The following is a 27,325-nucleotide window of genomic DNA, read 5'->3' on the forward strand; positions in this document are numbered from 1 at the left end:
TTTGTATTCCTACCAACAGTGCCCAAGAGTGCCTGTTTTGTATATTTTGCCAAATTTAAGGTTTTCCTCATCTTTTTAACCTTTGCCAATCTGATAGATTAAAAATTTACCTTGCTTTGATTTGAATATCTACGATTACTAGTGAGGTTGAGTATCTTTTTTATTTTATTTTTTAAAAAGTTTTAATTAATTAATTAATATTTGAGCCAGAGGTCATCTGTCGCCCAGGCTGGAGTGCAATGGTATGATATCAGCTCACTGCAACCTTCACCTCCTGGGCTCAAGCAACCCTCTCACCTCAACCTCCAGAGTAGCTGGGACTACAAGTGTGCATCACCAGGCCTGGCTAATTTTGTATAGAGACGAAGTCTCACAACATTCCCCAGGTTGGTCTCAAGCTCCTGGACTCAAGCAATCCTCCCGCCTCGGACTGCCAAAGTGCTAGGATTACAGGCATGTGCCTTCTGGCCCAACCGAGTATCTTTTTATGTGTTTGTTGGTTGTATTTTTTCCTGCGTAGTTTGTCTGATCATGTCCTTTGAGCTTTTATTCACCAGAGTATTTGTCTTTTTCTTTTTAATTTGAAGAGTTCTTTTTATGTTAGAGATGTTAAGTCTCTATCTGTTACATGTGTTGAAAAAACCTTTTTTTAGTCTGTGGTTTGTCTTTCAGCCTTGCTTATAGTGCCACTCAGAAGAGTTATTTTTTTAAATTTTATTTATTTTTTTATTTTTATTATACTTTAAGTTCTAGGGTACATGTGCACAACGTGCAGGTTTGTTACATATGTACACTTGTGCCATGTCGGTGTGCTGCACCCATCAACTTGTCAGCACCCATCAACTCGTCATTTACATCAGGTATAACTCCCAGTGCCATCCCTCCCCCTCCCCCCTCCCCATAATAGGCCCCGGTGTGTGATGTTCCCCTTCCAGAGTCCAAGTGATCTCATTGTTCAATTCCCACCTATGAGTGAGAACATGCGGTGTTTGGTTTTCTGTTCTTGTGATAGTTTGCTAAGAATGATGGTTTCCAGCTGCATCCATGTCCCTACAAAGGACACGAACTCATCCTTTTTTATGGCTGCATAGTATTCCATGGTGTATATGTGCCACATTTTCTTAATCCAGTCTGTCACTGATGGACATTTGGGTTGATTCCAAGTCTTTGCTATTGTGAATAGTGCTGCAATAAACATACGTGTGCATGTGTCTTTATAGCAGCATGATTTATAATCCTTCGGGTATATACCCAGTAATGGGATGGCTGGGTCATATGGTACTCCTAGTTCTAGATCTTTGAGGAATTGCCATACTGTTTTCCACAATGGTTGAACCAGTCTACAATCCCACCAACAGTGTAAAAGTGTTCCTATTTCTCCACATCCTCTCCAGCACCTGTTGTTTCCTAACTTTTTAATGATCGCCATTCTAACTGGTGTGAGATGGTATCTCATTGTGGTTTTGATTTGCATTTCTCTGATGACCAGTGATGACGAGCATTTTTTCATGTGCCTATTGACTGTATGCATGTCTTCTTTTGAGAAATGTCTGTTCATATCCGTTGCCCACTTTTTGATGGGGTTGTTTGTTTTTTCTTGTAAATTTGTTTAAGTTCTTTGTAGGTTCTGGATATTAGCCCTTTGTCAGATGAGTAGATTGCAAAAATGTTCTCCCATTCTGTAGGTTGCCTGTTCACTCTGATGGTAGTTTCTTCTGCTGTGCAGAAGTTCTTTAGTTTAATTAGATTCCATTTGTCAATTATGGCTTTTGTTGCCGTTGCATCACCAAGACAATCCTAAGTCAAAAGAACGAAGCTGGAGGCATCACGCTACCTGACTTCAAACTGTACTACAAAGCTACAGTAACCAAAACAGCATGGTACTGGTACCAAAACAGAGATATAGACCAATGGAACAGAACAGAGACCTCAGAATTAATACCACACATCTACAGCCATCTGATCTTTGACAAACCTGACAAAAACAAGAAATGGGGAAAGGATTCCCCATTTAATAAATGGTGCTGGGAAGATTGGTTAGCCATAAGTAGAAAGCTGAAACTGGATCCTTTCCTTACTCCTTATATGAAAATTAAATCAAGATGGATTAGAGACTTAAATGTTAGACCTAAAACCATAAAAACCCTAGAAGAAAACCTAGGCAATGCCATTCAGGACATAGGCATGGGCAAGGACTTCATGTCTAAAACACCAGAAGAGTTATTTTTTATGTAGTAAAACTTACTGTTTTTCCTTTTTGATTTGGGTTTCCAGATCATATTTAGATCTTGCTGACTAGGTAAAATAAAAAAAAAATGACTACATCTTAGTATATTAATAAAACTATAAGATATTCACACTTATTTTTAATAGAAATTTTATGATAGAATTTAATTTTTGATTAATGTAGAATTTATTTTGGTATATGAAATGAGAGGTAAGGATCTAGTTTTGTTTTTTTTTTTTAACAAATGGCTCTCCAGTCATTTCAACACTTTTTCTTGAATAATTCTTTGCCCCACTGATTTCAATAATTTCTATTTATGTTTGGGTCTGTTTCTGGACTCTATTCTGTTCATCTATCTGTCTGCACTATTGCCACACAATTTTATTTGCAATAGTTTTAATATCTGGAAGAACAAGCTCCTCTTCCTCCCTCCATTAATGATTTTGTTTTTAGAATTTTCCTGATGTAATTGCATATTTATTCTGGAAGTCTTTCTCTTCTTTTAACAGGGAGTAATGCTACTTTATTAACTAATTTACGTTCTCGGTTGCTTACTGTCTTTTAATCCACTCTATTGATGAGAATTTTAATAGGCTCTCATTAGAGTCCAAGCTGTTCAGCCATCTTATGTACCATGTATTTCACCATTTCTGTAACATTTTGTTAAAGGGTAGGACAGAAAACTTATAGCTTATGTTAGGAGGGTAAAGGAAGATAATCCACAGCATGTTGAGTGCTACTTAATGGCATTTTACTGCTCGCTGTTGCATATCCACCTCAATATGTACCTGCTTCTTTTATCTGCTCTCCTTGTCTTTCTTTCTCTTTTGCTTTTTTCTTCTGTTTCTTTTAATTTTCATTTCCTTGTAACATCTAAGAAGGCCATCTGGATAAAAAAACAAACAAAAAATTTGAAGATATCCATGCATTATCAGGGTTTTCACCCTTTCCGTATATTTTCCTTTATTCACTGGTCCTTTCAGTGCACTGGTGTCAGCTCAGTAGCCCTAACTTTGGAGTCATATTTACAACCGATATTCATCAATAGAGTCATGTGATTCCTATATGCCTTATATAATCCTGAATAGTATAATATCCATTCTACTACAGACATTATTAGTCATTAAGAACTCTAAGATGCATGTGAAAGGGCTGCTTGTAGTCTTGAGAGCTGAGGTCTAATTACCACCTTGCTTGTTCATCTGTTCATCCATGAACAAAGAAGCTATGGTGGAACCAGGGGCTTAGGTGGGATAATGGAAGTAGGAAGTTTGTCAACCAGGAAATGGGAAATGATAATGGGAACTAACATTTGTTAAGTGACTACTACCATATGCCAGCCACCCATTGTTCTAGATGCTTTATGTGCATTATTCTATTGAACCAGAGGCCTGTAATTACTTTTATTCCCATTGTACATGTGAGGAAATTGAGGTGCTAAGATTCTTTTAATATATATGTATTTTTTAAAATAGAGGCTGGGCACGGTGGCTCACACCTGTAATCCCAGCATTTTGGGAGGTCAAGGCAGGTGGATCTCCTGAGGTCAGGAGTTCAAAATCAGCCTGACTAACATGGTGAAACCCCATCTCTACTAAAAATACCATAATTAGCTGGGCTTTGTGGCAAGCGCCTGTAATCCCAGCTATTTGGGAGGCTGAGGCAGGATAATCTCTTGAACCCGGGAGGCAAAGGTTGCAGTGAGCTGAGATCGCGCCATTGCACTCCAGCCTGGGTGACAGAGTGAGACTCCGTCTCGAAAAGAACAAAAAACAAAAAACAAAAAAAAAAGAAAAAGAAAGAAAAAAAATTAGAGATGTGGTCTCATTGTTTTGTCCAGGCTGGTCTCAAACTCCTGGGCTGAAGTGATCCTCCCACCCTTGCCTCCCAAAGTGCTGGAATTACAGGTATGAGCCACTGCACTCAGGCTCTTTTTAAATTTTAATTGTTATTATTATTATTTTTTTTTTGTATAGAGACAAGATCTCACTATGTTGCCCAGGCTGGTCTTGAACTCCTGGGCTCAAGGATTCCTTCTGTCTCAGCTTCCCAAAGCGTTGGGATTACAGGTATGAATCACCATGCCCAATTTAGATGCCAAGATTCTTAAAACTGGCTCAAGGCCACACAGTATATGGTGCATGGAGAGTCAGTCAACTGTGGCATACTCCACTGCTCCTTTTCATCAGAATTCTTTCCCTAATATGGCAATCGAGGATTATGAAATAAAGACATACCAAATTGCAGGATGCAAAAGAAGAGGAATTAATAGCAGTACTTTCTGTTTTCCCATTTTTCTTCATTGTACTATGTAATCTAGATACAATTTTGAAGAGGGAAAATAAATTACTTTTAGAAATCTCATCTTGTCCATGAGATCTAATGACTGATTCTGAGACTTTCAGGATCAGGAAGGAACTCTGTTAATGTTCCCAGAAACTGGAGCCACGATCTCTCTTCTTTATCCTGTTAGCCAGCTCCATATCTGGCCTGAGGTGCACAAGGCTTAAAAGAGGGGTGTATAGGAGGAAGTGGGAGGCTTATTAATGTTTTGATTTTGTGTTTGTCTACAAATCTGGAGGCATCATGTTTTCACACTCCGAGTGGAGATTAGCATCATGCTTAGATTTAGCGGGAATCAAATTTTTACTTACATATTCCATCCCTCAAGCCATTTGGTTTGGAGATGGATGGGACAGGGGAGCTTGCTGTGAGACTGCAGGGGAGTCTCCTAGTTTCTTAATGATTGGACAAAGGCATGGCAACAGAAATGTCTCGGAAATAAAAGGTTTATTTTTATTTTATTTTATTTTATTTTATTTTATTTTTTTTGAGACGGAGTTTTGCTCTTGTTGCCCAGGCTGAAGTGCAGTGGTGTCATCTTGGTTCACCTCAACCTCCGCCTCCCGCCTTCAAGCGATTCTCCCGCCTCAGCCTCCCGAGTAAGTGGTTACAGGCATGTGCTACCACGCCTGGCTAATTTTGTAATTTTTTAGTAGAGATAGAGTTTCTTCATGTTGGTCAGGCTGGTCTCGAACTCCTGACTTCAGGTGATCCGCCCGCCTTGGCCTCCCAAAGTGCTGGGATTATAGGCGTGAGCCACCGTGCTCGGCCTATTTATTTATTTATTTATTTATTGAGACGGAGTTTTGCTTTTGTTGCCCAGGCTGGAGTACAATGTCTCGGCTCACTGCAACCTCTGCCTCCTGGGTTCAAGCGATTCTCCTGCCTCAGTCTCCCAAGTAGCTGGGATTACAGGCATGCACCACCACGCCCGGCTAATTTTGTATTTTTGGTAGGGACGGGGTTTCTCCATGTTGGTCAGGCTGGTCTGGAACACCCAATGTCAGGTGATCCACCTGCCTTGGCCTCCCAAAGTGTTGGGATTACAGGCTTGAGCCACCGCCCCTGACTTATTTTTTATTTTTAAGAGACATGGTCTCGCTGTCGCCCAGGCTGGAGTGCAGTGGCGGGATCATGGCTTATTGGACCTAAACTCTCAGGCTCAAAAGATCCTTCCACCTCAGTCTCCCAAGTAGCTGGAACTACAGGCCTGCGCCACCACACCTGGATTTTTTTTTTTTTTTTTGGTTCAGGTGCAGTCTGGCTTGTTGCTCAGGCTGGCCTCGACTAGTCTCTTCAGCTTCTAATATTTCTGCTATTTCTGACCTTTGTCACTCTTGCATAACCAGTGATCAACAGTGTCTACTTGCTTTATTTCTTTTTCTGTTATTTTTTGTGTGTGAAGTCTTGCTCTCCTTTCGGCGGTAATCCTGGCCATCTGCACTTTTCCTTCAATTCATTGTCGTATGCCTCCAGTACTACATCATATTTGCTTACTCTCAGTGATTCTCACCCTGAACTCACCCAGTGACTGACTCTCTGAACTGCATCCCCAGGATCTAAGGTCTAGTTTGGGTCGCATGGCTTATGCTCCGTGACACAGGGTAAAGGCCAAGTGGGAGTGGCTTTAGTGGCCTAGGGTGACGCCGCTAACGACGCTAGGGGGCGGAGCTTCCTGAACGTCCTCGTGCGCCGTGGACGGAGGTTGTGGAGAGAGCAGGGCGGCATTGGTGGCTGCGGCTGAGGTGAGTGATTTAGTGGGCAGGAAGGGGTAGAATAGGCTTCAAGTGTAAGTTAGCTGGGTAGTTTATAACTAGCAAGAATATATTATAGCCATTAGGTCAAAACTTTTTAGAGTGGCCCTAAGGCAGTGACTTTGTACTACCGAACTGCTCGTGACTCTCAAGGCGAACGAAGATGGGCAAACGTAATGTTTTTTGACGAGGATGGAGGAGTATGGGGAGCGGTGGTGGGCCACTGAACACCGGAGATAGTAGTTACTGTAGTTTAGATGCTAAAGGACCTAAAATACGTTGAAGCGGGACTGTTGATGACCGCTGGGGACAACAAAATGTTTTTTGATGAGGATAGAGGAGTATGGGGAGCAATGATGGGCCACCGAAAACCGGAGATAGTAGTTATTGTTGTTTAGATGCTGAAGGACCTAAATTACACTGAAGTGGGACTGTTGATGACCGTTGGGGGCAGTATGCTGAAGGTGCTAGTTTTCTCATAGAGCGGGAAAAAGGACCATGAGTGATTGGATGCTTTGAATGTGCGGTTGGTAGCGGATGTGGATTTTGAACCAATTAGGAAGAAGCAGCGAGACCCAGCCAGACCAATCACAGGGTACCACTCAGCTCCACTTCCCCCGTTGCCAGGCAGACTTATGGTAAGAAAAGGTCCCTTTGATGTAACTTGGCAGCCTGGTCCTGCCCCTCACAAAAGCCCTTTCATGGGCTTTTAACTTTACTCGGCCTTTTTTTCTGCCTTTGGATAACAAGTAACGGGAAACATTTCACTGGAAAGAAATTTGTTGAGAAACTAGAGGATAAAACAGAGTATTAAAAATATGTTGTTATTTCATAGGCTTGAGCCAGAGATTTAAAAATGGACAAAGATGATTTTCTTTCCATGGACTTTAAAGGTACGTAGCTTTACGTGGTAGTACAAAATAATGTCAAACTGCTGCTTCATTTAAGATCTAAATATTGCCGGGCATGGTGGCACACGCCTGTAATCCCAGCACTTTGGGAGGCCAAGGCGGGTGGATCACAAGGTCAGGGGCTCGAGACCAGCCTGACCCAACGTGGTGAAACCCCGTCTCTACTAAAAATACAAAAATTAACCGGGCGTGGTAATCCCAGCTACTCAGGAGGCTGAGGCAGGAGAATCGCTTGAACCTGGGAGGCGGAGTTTGCAGTGAGCAGAGATCGCGCCACTGCACTCCAGCCTGGGCGACAGAGTGAGACTCTGTCTCAAAAAAAAAAAAAAAAAAAAAAAATCTAAGTATTTTGTTTCTGAGTTTTGTCTTTTTGCAGTGTCCTTAGCTCCAGGTTTTCCCATTTATGTACCAGAAACAATGTCGATTTTTAACACACTGGGAACCTTTTCATGAACTAGTGTAGGGAGACAGAATTCACAATTCATAACTTGTTTTTTTTTCAGGATTTTTATGACATGCAAAATAAAACGTTTAATCTGAAAGATAAATCTATTGCAATAAAAATAAGTTTAAAAAATTACTGCAAGATCTTGGAGTGCCTTTCCATAATCATCTGTGAAAAATAAATTATATCCTGTGTAGTTTTAGATTTAAGTGCATTTTGTTGTGTCTTAATTCTTTGGAAAATTGGTAATCCGTGTTTGCTATTTATGGGAACTCTTAATAAACAAAAGCAATTTGATTGACCAGAGCACCAGATTCCTCAACTGTGCTAGATATAGGAGAGTTTATAGTACTTTCTTTGTTTCTGGGGAATAATGAGACCTGTGGTACCTTCACATTCATATAATAATGAAATAGGTGGTAAGAAATGTGGCTACAAATCTATGATTTAAAAAAGTTCAGGTCAATATTTTGTTAATACTTGTTTTTTGTTTGTTTGGTTTGTTTGTGTTTTGAGAGAGAGTTTTGCTCTTGTCGCCCAGGCTGGAGTGCAGTAGTGCCATTTCGGCTCACTGCAACCTCTGCCTCCTGAGTTCAAGCGATTCTCCTGCCACAGCCTCCCGAGTAGCTGGGACTACAGGCCCGCACCACCACGCCTGGCTAATTTTTTTGTATTTAGTAGAGACAGGGTTTCACCATGTAGGTCAGGTGGTCTCAAACTCCTGACCTCAGTTAATACACCTGCCTCGGCCTCCCAAAGTGCTGGGATTACAGGTGTGAGCCACCATGCCAGGCCAATATTTATTATTTTAAAACGATAACAGTAAAGCCCACTACTATTTAATTTAAGTTTTAAATTAAGATAAAATATCTTAAAGGTATAAAGATGGAATAAGGATTATGATTCTTAAGTAGATAATATTTGATACTTTGTATTTACATAAATATTTGAATCACACAGAAAAGTATACAAAATAACATAATGAACATCTATGTACCTACCACTGAGTTCTGTCAAATCTTAAGTTTGCCATGTGCTTCAGATATTGCAAAGCACTAAAAGATTACATGTACCATTTTTCTTTTTTAAATTTTATATAAATAGTTATTTTATATTTCTTTCTCCTGCAGCTTGTCTTCTTTTTTCCTTTTTTTGCTCAGCATTGTGTTTATATATATATATATATATATATATATATATTTTTTTTTTTTTTTGAGACGGAGTTTTGCTCTTACTGCCCAAGCTGGAGTGCAATGGTGTGACCACGGCTCACTGCAACCTCTGCCTCCCAGGTTCAAGTGATTCTCCTGCCTCAGCCTCCTGAGTAGCTGGGATTACAGGCACGCACCACCATGCCCGCCTAATTTTTTGTATTTTTAGTAGGAACGGGATTTCACCGTATTGGCCAGGCTGGTCTTGGACTCCTGACCTCAGGTGATCCGCCTGCCTCGGCCTCCCAAAGTGCTAGGATTACAGGAGTGAGCCACTGTGCCAGGCTGTGTTTTCAATATTTACCCATATGAATATTTTTAGTTTTTATTTTCACTGCTGATGAGTAGTTATTTCATTGAGTGTAAATGTACCACAATTTATTCATTCGGTCTCCTTTGTTGGACATAAACATTGTTTCAAATATTTGCTATTACAAACAACAATGCTACAACGAACACTGTGTTTCTGAGAGTTTAGCAGAAATTAAAAAAACAAAACAAAAGAAAACTGGGTGTGGTGTTGCATGCCTGTACTAGTGTCAGGAGCCAGAGGAGGGAGGATCGCTTGAGCCTAGGAGGTGGAGGCTGCAGTGAGCCTTGATTGCTCCATTATACTCCAGCCTGGGTGACAGAGTGAGATCCTGTCTTAAAAAAAAAAAAATTAAAGACCAAGAAGGAATAGAAATGTGTCTAGATAATTACACCCATTGGGGCTAAATAAATGTAACTCCTTTTCTGCATGTCATCTTCAACTATTTGAAGATAACTTATCTTTTACCCCAGAAAGTGTCTTCAGATTGAGCATTCTCAGTTTGTTCAAACATTCCTTATATTACCTGGCTTCTAGTCCCCTTATCATTTTGTTTGCTATCCTTTAAACATGCTCTGTTCTTTTCATGTTATTTCTTAAAGTGTGGTACCCAGAATAGAACACAATTCTCTATGTTTGATATGATCAGCATAAAATACAGTCATGTGCTGCTTAATGACATTTCAGTCAACAAAGGACAGCATATACAACAGTGGTCCCAGAAGATTTTAATGGAGCTGAAAAGTTCCTGTCACCTAGTGATGTCAGAGCTGTTATAAAGTTGTAGAGCAATGCTTTATTCATGTGTTTGTGGTGATGCTGGTGTAAACAAATCTACTGTGCTGCCAGTTGTTTAAAACTATAGCACGTACATTTATATACAGTACATAATACTTGATGGTGATAATAAATGACTATGCTACTGGTTTATGTATTCACTATACCATACTATGCTATCTTATACTATTTTTTATCATCATCTTAGAGTGTACTCCTTCTATTTGTAAAAAATAAAGTTAACTGTAAAATGGCCTTAGGCAGTTCCTTCAGGAGGTATTCCAGAAGGCATTGTTATCATAGCAGGTGACAGGTCCATGCATTTTATTGCCCCTGAAGAACTTCCAGTGGGACAAGATGTGGAGGTGGAAGACAGTGATAATGATAATCCTGAGCCTGTGTAGGCCTAGGCTAATAATGTGTGTGTTTGTGACTTAGTTTTTAACAAAAAGTTTAAAACGTAAAATTAATAATGTTAACAGAAAAAAGCTTATAGAATAGGGATATAAAGAAAGAAAACATTTTTGTACAGCTGTATAATGTTTGTGCTTTAAGCTAAGTGTTATTACAAAAGAGTCAAAAAGTTAAAAATAATTAAAAAGTTTGTACTTTAGGAGGCCGAGGCTGGCAGATCACTTGAGCTCAGGAGTTCGAGACTGGCCTGGAATCATGGTGAAACCCTGTCTCTATCAAAATACAAAAAATTATCCTGGTGTGGTGGCACGCGCCTGTGGTCCCAGCTACTCTGTGGTCCCAGTTACTCAGTAGGTTGAGGTGGGAGGATCGCTTGAGCCTGGGAGGCAGAGGTTGCAGTGAGCTGAGATTGCACCACTGCATTCCAGCCCCGGTGACAGAGTGAGACCCCATCTCAAACAAACAAACAAACAAGCAAACAAAGCTTATAAAGTAAAAAAGTTACAGTAAGCTAAGGTAAATTTATTATTGGAGAAATAAACGTATTATTTTATAAATTGAGTGTAGCCTAAGTGTACAGAGTTTATAAAGTCTACAATAGTGTACAGTAATGTCCTAGGCCTTCACTTATGTTCACCACTCACTCACTGACTCACCCAGAGCAACTTCCAGTTCTGCAAGCTTCACTCATGGTAAGTGCCCTATACAGGTGTACCTTTTTATTATCTTTTTTTTTTTTTTTTTTTTTTTTTTGAGACGGAGTCTCGCTCTGTCACCCAGGCTGGAGTGCAGTGGCCGGATCTCAGCTCACTGCAAGCTCCGCCTCCCGGGTTCACGCCATTCTCCTGCCTCAGCCTCCCGAGTAGCTGGGACTACAGGCGCCCGCCACCTCGTCCAGCTAGTTTTTTGTATTTTTTTAAGTAGAGACGGGGTTTCACTGTGTTAGCCAGGATGGTCTCGATCTCCTGACCTCGTGATCCGCCCGTCTCGGCCTCCCAAAGTGCTGGGATTACAGGCTTGAGCCACCGCGCCCGGCCATTTTTATTATCTTTTAAAAATTTATTATTATTGTTATTTGAGGCAGGGTCTCATTCTCTCACCCAGGCTGGAGTGCAGCGCAGTGGTGTGATCATGGCTCACCACAGCTTCTACCTCCTGGGTCCAAGTAATCCTCCCACCTCAACATCTTGCGTAGCCGGGAATCACAGGCATGCACCATCATGCCCAGATAATTTTTAATTTTTTTGTGGAGATGGGATCTCCCTATGTTGCCCAGGTTGGTTTCGGACTCCTGGGCTCAAGCGATCCTCCTTCCTCGGTGTCCCAAATTGCTAGGATTACAGTTGTGAGCCACCGTACCCAGGCATTTTTAATCTTTTATATCATATTTTTACTTACCTTTTCTAGGTTTAGATATGTTTAGATACACAAATACTTATCATTGTGTTACAGTTGCCTGCAGTAATCAGTACAGTAACTTGAGGTATAGGTTTGTAGCCTAGAAGCAATAGGCTATACCATACAGCCTAGATGTGTAGTAGGCTATACCATCTTGTGTAAGTATACTCTATGACAGGGGTCCTCAACCCCTGGGCCATGGACCATTACCTGTCTCTGGCCTGTTAGGAACCTGGCTGCACAGCAGGAGGTGAGCCCTCGGGCCAGCAAGCATTACTGCCTGAGCTCCGCCTCCTGTCAGATCAGTGGCCAGTAGTATTAAATTCTCATAGGAGCCCGAACTGCCCACATGAGGGATCTAGGTTGCATGCTCCTTATGAAAATCTAACTAATGCCTGATGATCTGAGGTAGAACAGTTTCATCCTGAAACCATCCCCCCACCATCCGTGGAAAAATTGTCTTCCACAAAACCGGTCCCTGGTGCCAAGAAGGTTGGGGACCACTGCTCTATGACATTGGGACAATGATAAAAATCACCAAATCACACATTTCTCGGAATGTATCCCTGTCCTTAAGTGATGCACGCCTGTAATCTTTCTCTTTAGATTTAGGACTGATCATTTTTCTCTTTAGATAATAATATAACTAAGACCGAATTTGCTTTTTATTTCTTTCATATCACGTTAGTTATTCATTTTGAACTCTGTCCCCCAAAGCCCGTCAGTCTTTTTTAAATATTTATTTATTTATTTAGACAAGGTCTCACTCTATTGCCAGGCTGTAGTGCAGTGGCGCTATCCTCCTAGGTTCAAGTGGTCCTCTCACCTCAGTTTCCTGAGGGAATACAGGCATGTGCCACCATTCCTGACTAATTTTTGTATTTTTGGTAGAGATAGGGTTTCACCATGTTTCCCAGGCTGGTCTCCTGAGCTCCTGAGCTCAAGCGATCTGCCTGCCTACGCCTCCCAAAGTGCTGGGATTATAGGCGTGAGCCACCATGCCTGGTCTCAGTCTTTTAAAAATATATGCTGCTGTTAAGTGACATCTTGATTGGTGCAGTTAGTTTTGAAGACTTACCTGCAGGACTATACTTTTTTCTTACATTAATCCCATTGCTATTGCTGGAGATTTAATTTCTGTTCCTTATTATATAATCTATCTTATTTGTGATTTTTCCTCAGCTTCTTCTTCCAAATCATTTACAAAACTGTTAAATAAAACAGGGCCAAGGACAGAATGTTATGCTATTACAAACCTTACTTCAAGTTGACATCAATCCATTAAGCTTTGGTTATGCTTATGCAGTCTGCCTGATTTGCGCTTGTCTCCAAAGTCTGACAACCATCTCTTGTTCTATACTGGGCATTATCCCTAGGTTTAGAATTTCTGGTTCTCCTTTTGGAAGAGCTCTTGGGGCTCACCATAGATGCATTTCTGTTACAAACTCTTCTGTTCACCTTTGAGGCTGCCTTCTACATGTTGAACAAAGTTTGATACCACCCTGTGCTCCTGTTTCTGATCTATGGCCTCCAGGGATTTACTCTCCAAAGCACTTTTCTTTCTGCCCTTCCCTCCTTCCCTTTGTTCCTCCTTCCTTCCTCCCTCCCTTCCTCATTTTCTTTATGATAAATCATTTCTTTCATTTTCTTTATGATAAATCAACTTTATTGAAGTGTAACTTACATACAGTAAAATTCACACGTTTTAAGCGTGCAGGTTGATGCCTTTTTTTTTTTTTTTTTTTTTTTTTTGGCAAATGTAACTCTTCTAAACACCACTCCAATCAAGAAATTGAACATGCTCATTTTCTTAGAAAATTTCATCTTGCCACTTTGCATTCAGTCTATCCCTAATGCTCCACCTTAGGCAACCACTGTTCTGTTTTCTATTACCTGTAGTTTAGTTTATAAATGAAATCATACAGTGTACCCTTTTCTCTTTTTCTTTTTCTTTATTTTTTGAGATAGAGTCTCTCTCTTTCGCCCAGGCTGGAGTACAGTGGTGCAGTCTTGGCTTCCTGCAGTCTCTGCCTCCCAGGTTCAAGTTATTCTCATGCCTCAGCCTCCTGAGTAGCCGGGACTACAGGATGTGCCACCACGCCTGGCCAAATACCCTTTTTTCTTTTTCTTTTTTTTTCTGTCCTTTTTTTTTTTTTTTGGCTTTTAAGCAACATAAATTTATTTCTCACAGTTCTGCAGGCTTGGAAGTCCAAGATCATCAAGGCACCAACAGATTCTGGCGAGGGCCTTCTTGCTAGATGGCAATCCTTTCTGTGTCCTCACAAAGTGGAAGAGGGTAAACAAGCTCCCTCAGGCATTTTTTAAAAGAGCACGAATCCCATTCGTGAGAGTGGACCTAATCACCTCTCAGAGGTTCCACCTCTTAATACCATCACATTGAGGATTAGGTCTCAACATATGAATTTGGGGCCAGGGATCCATGAGCATTCAGACTGCAGCAAAGACATCTTCATGCCAAATATTCTCTGATCCAAGACCTTCTTCTTGAATGTTGTCTCCTTACCATGGTATTTTTATGTGCTCATTCTCTAGTTTATCTGTGTCCATTACTCTGGGGTTTCAAACACGGTCTCCAAATACAGCATGAGGCTGGGCCTGGTGGCTCACACGTGTAATCCCAGCACTTTGGGAGGCCAAGGTGGGCGGGCCACTTGAGCTCAGGAGCTTGAAACCAGCCCGGGCAACATAACAAGATCCCGTCTCTATTAAAAAAAAAAAAAAAAAAATTAACCAGGTGGTATGCACGTGTATTCCCAGCTCCTCAGGAGGCTGAGATTGGAGGACTGACCGAACCAGGGAGATCAAGGCTGCAGCGAGCCACGATCACGCCACTGCACTCCAGCCTGGCTGACAGAGCAAGGCCCTGTCTCAAAACAAACAAACAAAATCAAATCTAGCATGAGTGAATAGTTGAGACGTATTGCATTACTGGAAAGGAAATGTCTAGGTTTCATCTCTTAGCAGTACCCTTTTTTCTATTGCATCTTTCACTAAGCGTAGTTGTTTTGAGATTCATTTATATTGTTCCATATACAAGTAATTAATTCCCTTTTACTGTTTAGTAGTATTCCACTGAATGATTATATTGCAATTTGTTATCCATTCCTCAGTTGATGCACAGTTTTGGTGACTATGAACAAGTTGATATGAATGTTCATGTACAGGGCTTTTTTTTTTTTTTTTTTTTTTTGAGACAGGGTCTTGCTCTGTCACCCAGGCTGGAGTGCAGTGTCACAATGATAGCTCACTGCAACCTTGACATGTATACTTTTTGAAAATGGACTTAGGTTTTCATTTCTCTTGGGGGAAATACCTAGGTGGGAAATTTCTGGGATGTAAAAAGCTTTTGTAACCAGCTTCCAATAGGTTATCTAGAGTATTTTCTTTCTGGAAGACAGGTTTTTATTTAAGCAACCCGGCTTGGCAGTTTCCTAAGCTGTGCCACCTGATTCAGAAAAATTTCTTCATCTTGACAAACGGAAGGCACATCCAAAACAGAAGACGGCTTAACATGGGAAATAGCAAAAAGAAGCTGAAGGATGTTGAAAGAATATTGGCACTGAGATAATTTAGCTTAGTTGTCCTCAACATTAGGGTTAATTTTTCTTAAAGAATGACAACTGTTTATCACACTTTGGAACTCCTTTTCCTATGATAAGTTTGGAGACAAATTCTCATTCTCCTTTATATATATATATATATACACACACACACACACACACACACACATATATATATATACACACACACACACACACTTTATTAACTTTTTTTTGAGACAGAGTCTCACTCTGTTGCCCAGGCTGGAGTTCAGTTGCACGATCTGGGCTCTCTGCAACCTCTACCTCCCGGGCTCAAGCGATTCTCCTGCCTCAGCCTCCCAAGTAGCTGGGATTAGAGGCACCTGCCACCACACCTGGCTAATTTTTGTATTTTTAGTAGAGTCTGTGTTTCACCATGTTGCCCAGGCTGGTCTTGAGCTCCTGACCTCAGGTGATTCACCTGCCTTGGCCTCTCAAAGTGCTGGGATTACAGGTGTGAGCCACTGTACCCAGCCTTTTTTTCTAGATTTCTTTCTTTTTTTGAGGCAGAGTCTCACTCCATTGCCCAGGCTGGAGTGCAATGGCATAATCTCAGCTCACTGCAACCTCCACCTCCCAGGCACAAGCGATTCTCGTGCTTTGGCCTCCCTAGTAGCTATGACTGCAGGCATACCAGGCTAATTTCTGTATTTTTAGTAGAGACGGGGTTTTGCTGTGATGGCCAGGCTGCTCTTGAACTCCTGGCCTCAAGTGATCCACCCACCTCAGCCTCCCAAACTGCTGGAATTATAGGCATGAGTCACCACCACTGGCCTTCATTGATCTTTTATATATATATTTTCATTTCAATTTCATTTATTTCTATTCTGATCTTTATTATTTCTTTTCTTCAATTAACTTTGGGTTTGGTTTGCCTTTGCTTTTCTAGTTAAGAATCATCATTAAGTTGTTTGTTGTTTGGAGTTCTTCCTCTTTTTTGATGTAGGCACTCAGTGATAAACTTCACTCTGAGTAGTGCTTTTGCTGTATCCCATATGTTTTGGTGTGTTGTGTTTCCATTATCATTTCTTTCTTTCTTTTTTTTTTTTTTTTTGAGACGGAGTCTCGCTGTGTCGCCCAGGCTGGAGTGCAGTGGCGCGATCTCGGCTCACTGCAAGCTCCGCCTCCCGGGTTTACGCCATTCTCCTGCCTCAGCCTCCAAGTAGCTGGAACTACAGGTGCCCGCCACCTCCCCCGGCTAGTTTTTTGTATTTTTAGTAGAGACTGGGTTTCACCATGTTAGCCAGGATGGTCTCAATCTCCTGACCTCGTGATCCACCCAGCTCGGCCTCCCAAAGCGCTGGGATTACAGGCTTGAGCCACCGCGCCCGGCCTATTATCATTTCTTTCAAGAAAATTTTAAATTTTCTTCTTTTTTTTTTTTGAGATAGAGTCTCCCTCTGTCACCCAGGCTGGAGTGCAGTGGCACGACCTCTGCTCACTGCAACCTCCACCTCCCGGGTTCAAGCAGTTCTTCTGCCTTTGCCTCCCAAGTAGCTGGGATTACAGGCACCCACCATCACACCTGGCTAATTTTTGTGTTTTTATTTTAATTAATTAATTTTTTGTTTGTTTGTTTTGAGACAGAGCCTCACTCTGTTGCCTCACTCTGTTGGAGTGCAGTTGCACCATCTTGGCTCATTGCAACCTCCGCCTCCAAGGTGCAAGCGATTCCCCTGCCTCAGCCTCCCAAATAGCTGGGATTACAGGCATGCGCCACCACTCCTGGCTAATTTTTTAAAAAATATTTTTAGTAGAGACGGGGTTTCACCATGCTGGCCAGGCTGTTCTGGCCAACATGGTGAAACTCCTGATCTCAGGTGAGCCGTCTGCCTCAGCCTCCCAAAAATGCTGAGATTAGAGGCATGAGCCACCATACCTGGTCCTTTTTTTTTTTTTTTTTAATACAGGACCTCGCTTTGTCACCCAGGCTGCAGTGCAGTGGCATAAACATATAGGTATGCACCACCACGCCTGGCTAATATTTGTATGTTTTGTAGAGACTGGGTTTTGCCATGTTGCCCAGGCTGGTCTTGAACTCCTGAGCTCAAGTGATCCGCCTGCCTCGGCCTCTGGATTACAGGAGGTGCTGGGATTACAGGTGTGCTCGAGCCACAGTGCCCAGCCTCTATATTTTCTTTTTCTATTATATTTATGATGATTGTTAGGGAGGTAGACATTAGCTAATTTGTTTCATCAAGTCTTCAGAATATAGTTCCAATGTATACTCAATACCAGCCCTGTCGAGTAGAAATATAATGTGAGTTAGAAATGTAACTTAAAATTTTCTAGTAATCACGTTTAAAAAGTAAAAATAAATAGGTGAAATTAATTTTTAATATAATAATAATTTTAATGCTATGGCCCAGCATATTCATACATTTTTGTTCCAGCATATAATCAGTATACAAAATTGCTGAGATATTTTGCATTCTTATTTTAAACTAAGTCTTCGAAACCCATGTGTATTTTACAATTAAAGCACATCTTAATTTGAACTAGCCACGTTTTAAGTGCTCAGTAGCCACATATTGCTACTGTATTAGACAGTGCAGATCTAGACTAAAAAGTTTAGTAGGAAAACTCACTCAAGATAATTGGTTTTCACTGAATCTCAAAGGACTTTATTTGGAATCTTCCCTGAACTATCTTTTCCTTTAAATACAACAATGGGATCCTCAGATTAAGAATGATAGAGTTATTAGGAAATATCCCAAGAGAGGGCCACATAGTTTAGAATCATGAGCATACTTATTATACAGCCTGTACAGAAATCTCATTGAGATAATCACTGATGCCACCTGGTATGCACCTGTTAGGGGGAATAATACAGTTTATGGCTGGGCGTGGTGACTCACGCCTGTAATCCTAGCACTTTGGGAGGCCGAGGCGGGCAGATCATGAGGTCAGGAGATCGAGACCATCCTCGCTAACACGGTGAAACCCCGTCTCTACTAAAAATACAAAACATTAGCCGGGTGTGCTGGCGGGTGCCTGTAGTCCCAGCTACTCGGGAGGCTGAGGCAGGAGAATGGTGTAAACCTGGGAGGCAGAGCTTGCAGTGAGCTGAGATTGCACCACTGCACTCCAGCCTGGGCGACAGAGTGAGACTCCGTCTCAAAAAAAAAAAAAAAAAAAAAAAAAATACAGTTTATGAAATAAAGACATTGAGTGACCCACAGAATTGAACTTTCTTAGTATGCCATACAGTGTCTTCCATGTTCTGGCCCCTACATACCTTTCTGATGGTGTTTTCTCCAGCCATACATAACTACTTATGCCTGTTTGAATTCATTGTGTTTTTTCACACCTCTGTGCTTTGCCCTCTGGCGTGTTCTTTTCCCTCAGTATCTGCCTGGAAATCTCTAACTCATCCTTCAGCCCCACCTCAAGTAACGCTTCAGTGAAGCCTATCCTGCTATTCCTATATTCCATCCCTCAAATGGGCATTTGTGCAATCCTTTTACATTCTTATAGCGTCTTCCACTTACAGCACTTATTACATTATATTATACTTTTTAAATTTTTATTTATTTTTAATTTTTTCTCTTCATCCAACTTTGATCTCATGACTGATTCCTACTATAATTTTTAGAATTTAATTACCTTTGGTAGTGTAATCCTCACGATGGTGTAGACGGCTTCACTCATCTTTATATTCCTAGCAAGATACCAGGCATTTGAGCAATGTTTGTTGAACTAAATTTTACAAGGAGACATGTAGACATCAGCCAAAGCAGAAAGAGTGCGGTTTCCTTGGATTCTGTTCAGGGCTGAGTTGCTAATAGCTTTGATCTTGGCCAAGTTAGTTAACTTCTCCATGCTTTATTTTAATCAATTGTAAAATTAGAGTGTGTTACTGGAATTTTAAGGTGATTTAGAACTTTAAAAAGTTTGTTGATTGAGGCATGTATGAGACTGTGTCTTGTTCATGTCATATCTTTGGTGCTTAACAACATACTTGGTTATCATTAAAGTTTTATTGAATGAATGAATAAAATAACTCTTGTCTATTTCTTTTTTCTTTCTTTCTTTTTTTTTTTTTTGAAATGGAGTCTCTGTCTGTTGCCCAGACTGGAGTGCAGTGGCATGATCTTGGCTCACTGCAACCTCCGCCTCCTGGGTTCAAGCGATTCTTCTGCTTCAGCCTCCCAAGTAGCTGGGACTACAGGTGCACGCCACTATGCCCAGATAATTTTTGTATTTTTAGTAGAGACGGGCTTTCCCCATATTGGCCAGGCTGGTTTTGAACTCCTGACCTCGTGATCCGCCCGCCTCGGCCTCCCAAAGTGTTGGGATTACAGGCATGAGCCATCGTGCCCGGCCAACTCTTGTCTATTTCATTCATATTGCCCACAAGGATAGTAACACACACATATATAGTTTTTGAGATGGAGTCTTACTCTGTTGCCCAGGCTCCAGTGCAGTGTCATGATTTCGGCTCACTGCAACCTCTGCTTCTTGGGTTCAAGCGATCCTCTTGCCTCAGCCTCCTGAGTAGCTGGGACTGCAGGTGCACGCCACCACATCTGGGTATTTTTTTTTTTTTTTTTGTATTTTTAGTAGAGATGGGGTTTCACCACGGTGGCCAGGCTGGTCTTGAACTCCTGACCTCAAGTGATCGCCTGCCTCGGCCTCCCAAAGTGCTGGGATTATAGATGTGAGCCACTGCACTTGGCCTATGTATATATATTTTTAATTGCTGGTTAATTGTTAGTGGATACATAGTAGGTGTATATATTTATGGCGTGCATGGGATATTTTGATAAAAACATAAAATGTGTAATAATTATACCAGGGTAAATGAGGTATCCATCACCTCAAATATTTATCCTTTGTATTACAAACAATCTGATTATACTCTTTTAGTTATTTTCAAGTGTACAATTAAATTGTTATTGCCTATAGTCATTCTTTTATGCTATCAAATACTAGATCTTAGTCATTCTATTTTTTGTACCCATTAGCCATTTTCCCTTCCTCTCCTACCCGTCTCCCGCAACAACCTCTCCCAGCCTCATTCTGCGCTCTATCTCCATGAGTTCAGTTGTTTTAATTTTTAACTCACAAATAAGTGAGAATATGCACAATTTGTTGTTCTGTGCCTGGCTTATTTCACTTAACATGATGACCTCCGGTTCCATTCATGTTGCTGCAAATGACAGGATCTCATTCTTTTTTATGGTTGAAGAGTACTCCATTGTGTATATATATGTAGCACATTTTCTTTTTCTTTTTTCTTTTTTTAGATTTGAGATGGAGTCTCTCTCTGTCACCCAGGCTGGAGTGCACTGGCACGATTTCAGCTCACTGCTCTGCCTCCTGGGTTCAAGCGATTCTCCTGTCTCAGCCTCCCGAGTAACTGGGATTACATGCATGCACCATCACTCCTGGCTAGTTTTTTTGTATTTTCAGTAGAGATGGGATTTCACCATGTTGGCCAGGCTAGTCTTGAATCCCTGACCTCAAGTGATCCACCGGCCTAAGCCTCCCAAAGTGCTGGAATCACAGGCGTGAGCCACCACACCTGGCCCATTTTTTTTCTTTTTAATTTTCATGGGCACATAGTAGGCTTATGTATTTATGCGGTACATGAGATGTTTTGATACAGGGATGCAATGTGAAATAAGCACATTATGGAGAATGGGGTATCCATTCCCGCAAGCATTTATCCTTTGAATTATAAACAATCCAATTACACTTTTTAAAGTTATTTTATTTTATTTTTTGAAACAGGGCCTAGCTCCATTTCCCAGGCTGGAGTGCAGTGGTGTGATCTCAGTTCACTGCAGCCTCCACCTCCCAGGGTCAAGCGATCCTCACACTTCATCCTCCCATGTAGCTGGAACTATAAGTGTTTGCCACCATGCACAGCTAATTTTTGTATTTTTTTTGTAGAGACAGGGTTTCTCTATGTTTTCCAGGATGTTCTTGAATTCCTGAGCTCAGGCAGTCCACTTTTCGGCCTCCCAAAGTGCTGGAATTACATGCCTGGCCTTAAGTTATTTAAAAATATACAATTAAGTTATTATTGACTATAGTCACCCTATTGTTGTATCAAATATTAGGTCTTATTCATTTTTTATATATTTTTTGTACCCATTAACCATCCCCACTTTCCCCCCGGCTCCCACTACCCTTCTCAGCCTCTGGTAACCATTCCTCTACTCTCTATGTCCATGAGTTCAATTGTTTTGATTTTTAGATCCCACAAATAAGTGAAACTGTACAATGTTTGTCTTTCTGTGCTTGGCTTATTTCATTTAACATAACGATCTCCAGTTCCGTCCATGTTGTTGCAAGTGACTGGATCTTATTCTTTTTCTTTTTTTTTTTTTCTTTTTTTTTTTTTTTAGACGGAGTCTTGCTTAGTCGCCCAGGCTGGAGTGCAGTGGTGTGATTCTGGCTCACTGCAAGCACTGCCTCCCAGGTTCACGCCATTCTCCTGCTTCAGCCTCCTGAGTAGCTGGGACTACAGGCAGCCGCCACCACGCCTGACTAATTTTTTTGTATTTTTAGTAGAAACGGGGTTTCACCATATTAGCCAGGATGGTCTCGATCTCCTGACCTCGTGATCCTCTCGCCTTGGACTTCCAAAGTGCTGGGATTACTGGCGTGAGCCACTGTGCCCGGCCTGGATTTTATTCTTTATTATGGCCAAATAGTAGTACTCCATTGTGTATAGGTACCACATTTTCCTTTTCTTTCTCTCTCTCTTTCTTTCTTTCTTTCTTTTTTTTTTTTTTTTTAATTAATTTATTATTATTATACTTTAAGTTGTAGGGTACATGTGCATAACGTGCAGGTTTGTTACATATGTATACTTGTGCCATGTTGGTGTGCTGCACCCATCAACTCGTCATTTACATCAGGTATAACTCCCAATGCAATCCCTCCCCCCTCCCCCCTCCCCACGACAGGCCCCGGTGTGTGATGTTCCCCTTCCTGAGTCCAAGTGATCTCATTGTTCAGTTCCCACCTATGAGTGAGAACATGCGGTGTTTGGTTTTCTGTTCTTGTGATAGTTTGCTAAGAATGATGGTTTCCAGCTGCATCCATGTCCCTACAAAGGACACAAACTCATCCTTTTTTATGGCTGCATAGTATTCCATGGTGTTTATGTGCCACATTTTCTTAATCCAATCTGTCACTGATGGACATTTGGGTTGATTCCAAGTCTTTGCTATTGTGAATAGTGCCGCAATAAACATACGTGTGCATGTGTCTTTATAGCAGCATAATTTATAATCCTTTGGGTATATCCCCAGTAATGGGATGGCTGGGTCATATGGTACATCTAGTTCTAGATCCTTGAGGAATCGCCATACTGTTTTCCATAATGGTTGAACTAGTTTACAATCCCACCAACAGTGTAAAAGTGTTCCTATTTCTCCACATCCTCTCCAGCACCTGTTGTTTCCTGACTTTTTAATGATTGCCATTCTAACTGGTGTGAGATGGTATCTCATTGTGGTTTTGATTTGCATTTCTCTGATGGCCAGTGATGATGAGCATTTTTTCATGTGTCTGTTGGCTGTATGAATGTCTTCTTTTGAGAAATGTCTGTTCATATCCTTTGCCCACTTTTTGATGGGGTTGTTTGTTTTTTTCTTGTAAATTTGTTTGAGTTCTTTGTAGGTTCTGGATATTAGCCCTTTATCAGATGAGTAGATTGCAAAAATTTTCTCCCATTCTGTAGGTTGCCTGTTCACTCTGATGGTAGTTTCTTTTGCTGTGCAGAAGCTCTTTAGTTTAATTAGATCCCATTTGTCAATTTTAGCTTTTGCTGCCGTTGCTTTTGGTGTTTTAGACATGAAGTCTTTGCCCATGCCTATGTCCTGAATGGTACTACCTAGGTTTTCCTCTAGGATTTTTATGGTATTAGGTCTAACATTTAAGTCTCTAATCCATCTTGAATTAATTTTCGTATATGGAGTAAGGAAAGGATCCAGTTTCAGCTTTCTACTTATGGCTAGCCAATTTTCCCAGCACCATTTATTAAATAGGGAATCCTTTCCCCATTTCTTGTTTCTCTCAGGTTTGTCAAAGATCAGATGGCTGTAGATGTGTGGTATTATTTCTGAGGACTCTGTTCTGTTCCATCGGTCTATATCTCTGTTTTGGTACCAGTACCATGCTGTTTTGGTTACTGTAGCCTTGTAGTATAGTTTGAAGTCAGGTAGCGTGATGCCTCCAGCTTTGTTCTTTTGACTTAGGATTGTCTTGGAGATGCGGGCTCTTTTTTGGTTCCATATGAACTTTAAAGCAGTTTTTTCCAATTCTGTGAAGAAAGTCATTGGTAGCTTGATGGGGATGGCATTGAATCTATAAATTACCTTGGGCAGTATGGCCATTTTCACGATATTGATTCTTCCTATCCATGAGCATGGTATGTTCTTCCATTTGTTTGTGTCCTCTTTTATTTCACTGAGCAGTGGTTTGTAGTTCTCCTTGAAGAGGTCCTTTACATCCCTTGTAAGTTGGATTCCTAGGTATTTTATTCTCTTTGAAGCAATTGTGAATGGAAGTTCATTCATGATTTGGCTCTCTGTTTGTCTGTTACTGGTGTATAAGAATGCTTGTGATTTTTGCACATTAATTTTATATCCTGAGACTTTGCTGAAGTTGCTTATCAGCTTAAGGAGATTTTGGGCTGAGACAATGGGGTTTTCTAAATATACAATCCTGTCATCTGCAAACAGGGACAATTTGACTTCTTCTTTTCCTAACTGAATACCCTTTATTTCTTTCTCTTGCCTAATTGCCCTAGCCAGAACTTCCAACACTATGTTGAATAGGAGTGGTGAGAGAGGGCATCCCTGTCTTGTGCCAGTTTTCAAAGGGAATTTTTCCAGTTTTTGCCCATTCAGTATGATATTGGCTGTGGGTTTGTCATAAATAGCTCTTATTATTTTGAGGTACGTTCCATCGATACCGAATTTATTGAGCGTTTTTAGCATGAAGGGCTGTTGAATTTTGTCAAAAGCCTTTTCTGCATCTATGGAGATAATCATGTGGCTCTTGTCTTTGGTTCTGTTTATATGCTGGATTATGTTTATTGATTTGCGAATGTTGAACCAGCCTTGCATCCCAGGGATGAAGCCCACTTGATCATGGTGGATAAGCTTTTTGATGTGTTGCTGGATCCGGTTTGCCAGTATTTTATTGAGGATTTTTGCATCGATGTTCATCAGGGATATTGGTCTAAAATTCTCTTTTTTTGTTGTGTCTCTGCCAGGCTTTGGTATCAGGATGATGTTGGCCTCATAAAATGAGTTAGGGAGGATTCCCTCTTTTTCTATTGATTGGAATAGTTTCAGAAGGAATGGTACCAACTCCTCCTTATACCTCTGGTAGAATTCAGCTGTGAATCCATCTGGTCCTGGACTTTTTTTGGTTGGTAGGCTATTAATTATTGCCTCAATTTCAGAGCCTGCTATTGGTCTATTCAGGGATTCAACTTCTTCCTGGTTTAGTCTTGGAAGAGTGTAAGTGTCCAGGAAATTATCCATTTCTTCTAGATTTTCCAGTTTATTTGCATAGAGGTGTTTATAGTATTCTCTGATGGTAGTTTGTATTTCTGTGGGGTCGGTGGTGATATCCCCTTTATCATTTTGAATTGCGTCGATTTGATTCTTCTCTCTTTTCTTCTTTATTAGTCTTGCTAGTGGTCTGTCAATTTTGTTGATCTTTTCAAAAAACCAACTCCTGGATTCATTGATTTTTTGGAGGGTTTTTTGTGTCTCTATCTCCTTCAGTTCTGCTCTGATCTTAGTTATTTCTTGCCTTCTGCTAGCTTTCGAATGTGTTTGCTCTTGCCTCTCTAGTTCTTTTAATTGCGATGTTAGAGTGTCAATTTTAGATCTTTCCTGCTTTCTCTTGTGGGCATTTAGTGCTATAAATTTCCCTCTACACACTGCTTTAAATGTGTCCCAGAGATTCTGGTATGTTGTATCTTTGTTCTCATTGGTTTCAAAGAACATCTTTATTTCTGCCTTCATTTCGTTATGTACCCAGTAGTCATTCAGGAGCAGATTGTTCAGTTTCCATGTAGTTGAGTGGTTTTGATTGAGTTTCTTAGTCCTGAGTTCTAGTTTGATTGCACTGTGGTCTGAGAGACAGTTTGTTATAATTTCTGTTCTTGTACATTTGCTGAGGAGTGCTTTACTTCCAATTATGTGGTCAATTTTGGAGTAAGTACGATGTGGTGCTGAGAAGAATGTATATTCTGTTGATTTGGGGTGGAGAGTTCTATAGATGTCTATTAGGTCTGCTTGCTGCAGAGCTGAGTTCAATTCCTGGATATCCTTGTTAACTTTCTGTCTCGTTGATCTGTCTAATGTTGACAGTGGAGTGTTGAAGTCTCCCATTATTATTGTATGGGGGTCTAAGTCTCTTTGTAAGTCTCTAAGGACTTGCTTTATGAATCTGGGTGCTCCTGTATTGGGTGCATATATATTTAGGATAGTTAGCTCTTCCTGTTGAATTGATCCTTTTACCATTATGTAATGGCCTTCTTTGTCTCTTTTGATCTTTGATGGTTTAAAGTCTGTTTTATCAGAGACTAGTATTGCAACCCCTGCTTTTTTTTGTTCTCCATTTGCTTGGTAAATCTTCCTCCATCCCTTTATTTTAAGCCTATGTATGTCTCTGCGTGTGAGATGGGTCTCCTGAATACAGCAGACTGATGGGTCTTGACTCTTTATCCAGTTTGCCAGTCTGTGTCTTTTAATTGGAGCATTTAGTCCATTTACATTTAAGGTTAATATTGTTATGTGTGAACTTGATCCTGCCATTATGATATTAACTGGTTATTTTGCTCGTTAGTTGATGCAGTTTCTTCCTAGCCTAAATGGTCTTTACATTTTGGCATGTTTTTGCAATGGCTGGTACTGGTTGTTCCTTTCCATGTTTAGTGCTTCCTTCAGGATCTCTTGTAAGGCAGGCCTAGTGGTGACAAAATCTCTAAGCATTTGCTTATCTGTAAAGGATTTTATTTCTCCTTCACTTATGAAACTTAGTTTGGCTGGATATGAAATTCTGGGTTTAAAATTCTTTTCTTTAAGAATGTTGAATATTGGCCCCCACTCTCTTCTGGCTTGTAGAGTTTCTGCCGAGAGATCTGCTGTTAGTCTGATGGGCTTCCCTTTGTGGGTAACCCGACCTTTCTCTCTGGCTGCCCTTAAGATTTTTTCCTTCATTTCAACTTTGGTGAATCTGGCAATTATGTGTCTTGGAGTTGCTCTTCTCGAGGAGTATCTTTGTGGCGTTCTCTGTATTTCTTGGATTTGAATGTTGGCCTGCCCTACTAGGTTGGGGAAGTTCTCCTGGATGATATCCTGAAGAGTGTTTTCCAACTTGGTTCCATTTTCCCCCTCACTTTCAGGCACCCCAATCAGACGTAGATTTGGTCTTTTTACATAATCCCATACTTCTTGCAGGCTTTGTTCATTTCTTTTTCTTCTTTTTTCTTTTGGTTTCTCTTCTCGCTTCATTTCATTCATTTGATCCTCAATCGCTGATACTCTTTCTTCCAGTTGATCGAGTCGGTTACTGAAGCTTGTGCATTTGTCATGTATTTCTCGTGTCATGGTTTTCATCTCTTTCATTTCGTTTAGGACCTTCTCTGCATTAATTACTCTAGCCATCAAGTCTTCCACTTTTTTTTCAAGATTTTTAGTTTCTTTGCGCTGGGTACGTAATTCCTCCTTTAGCTCTGAGAAATTTGATGGACTGAAGCCTTCTTCTCTCATCTCGTCAAAGTCATTCTCCATCCAGCTTTGATCCGTTGCTGGCGATGAGCTGCGCTCCTTTGCCAGGGGAGATGCGCTCTTATTTTTTGAATTTCCAGCTTTTCTGCCCTGCTTTTTCCCCATCTTTGTGGTTTTATCTGCCTCTGGTCTTTGATGATGGTGATGTACTGATGGGGTTTT

The 27,325-nt window shown here is 40.9% G+C and overlaps 1 protein-coding gene across 2 annotated transcripts in view; it reads left to right on the top strand.

The window, feature by feature from the left end:
• The first annotated feature begins 6,237 nt into the window (after positions 1-6,237).
• Positions 6,238-27,325, top strand: part of TEX11 (testis expressed 11) — a 330,215-nt gene continuing 309,127 nt past the window's right edge. Inside the window, exons 1-2 of one of the 2 annotated variants that reach the window (XM_025372487.1) lie at positions 6,238-6,315; positions 7,160-7,217. In XM_025372487.1, the coding sequence (XP_025228272.1) occupies positions 7,181-7,217 (37 nt within the window). In that variant the 5' untranslated portion in view covers positions 6,238-6,315; positions 7,160-7,180. Of the gene's footprint in view, positions 6,316-7,159; positions 7,218-19,481; positions 19,564-27,325 lie in introns of those variants that run through there. The other variant, XM_025372486.1, reaches the window with a different exon arrangement.

Source organism: Theropithecus gelada, chromosome X (genome assembly GCF_003255815.1).
Source record: "Theropithecus gelada isolate Dixy chromosome X, Tgel_1.0, whole genome shotgun sequence".
In the NCBI taxonomy this organism is placed as follows: domain Eukaryota; kingdom Metazoa; phylum Chordata; class Mammalia; order Primates; family Cercopithecidae; genus Theropithecus; species Theropithecus gelada.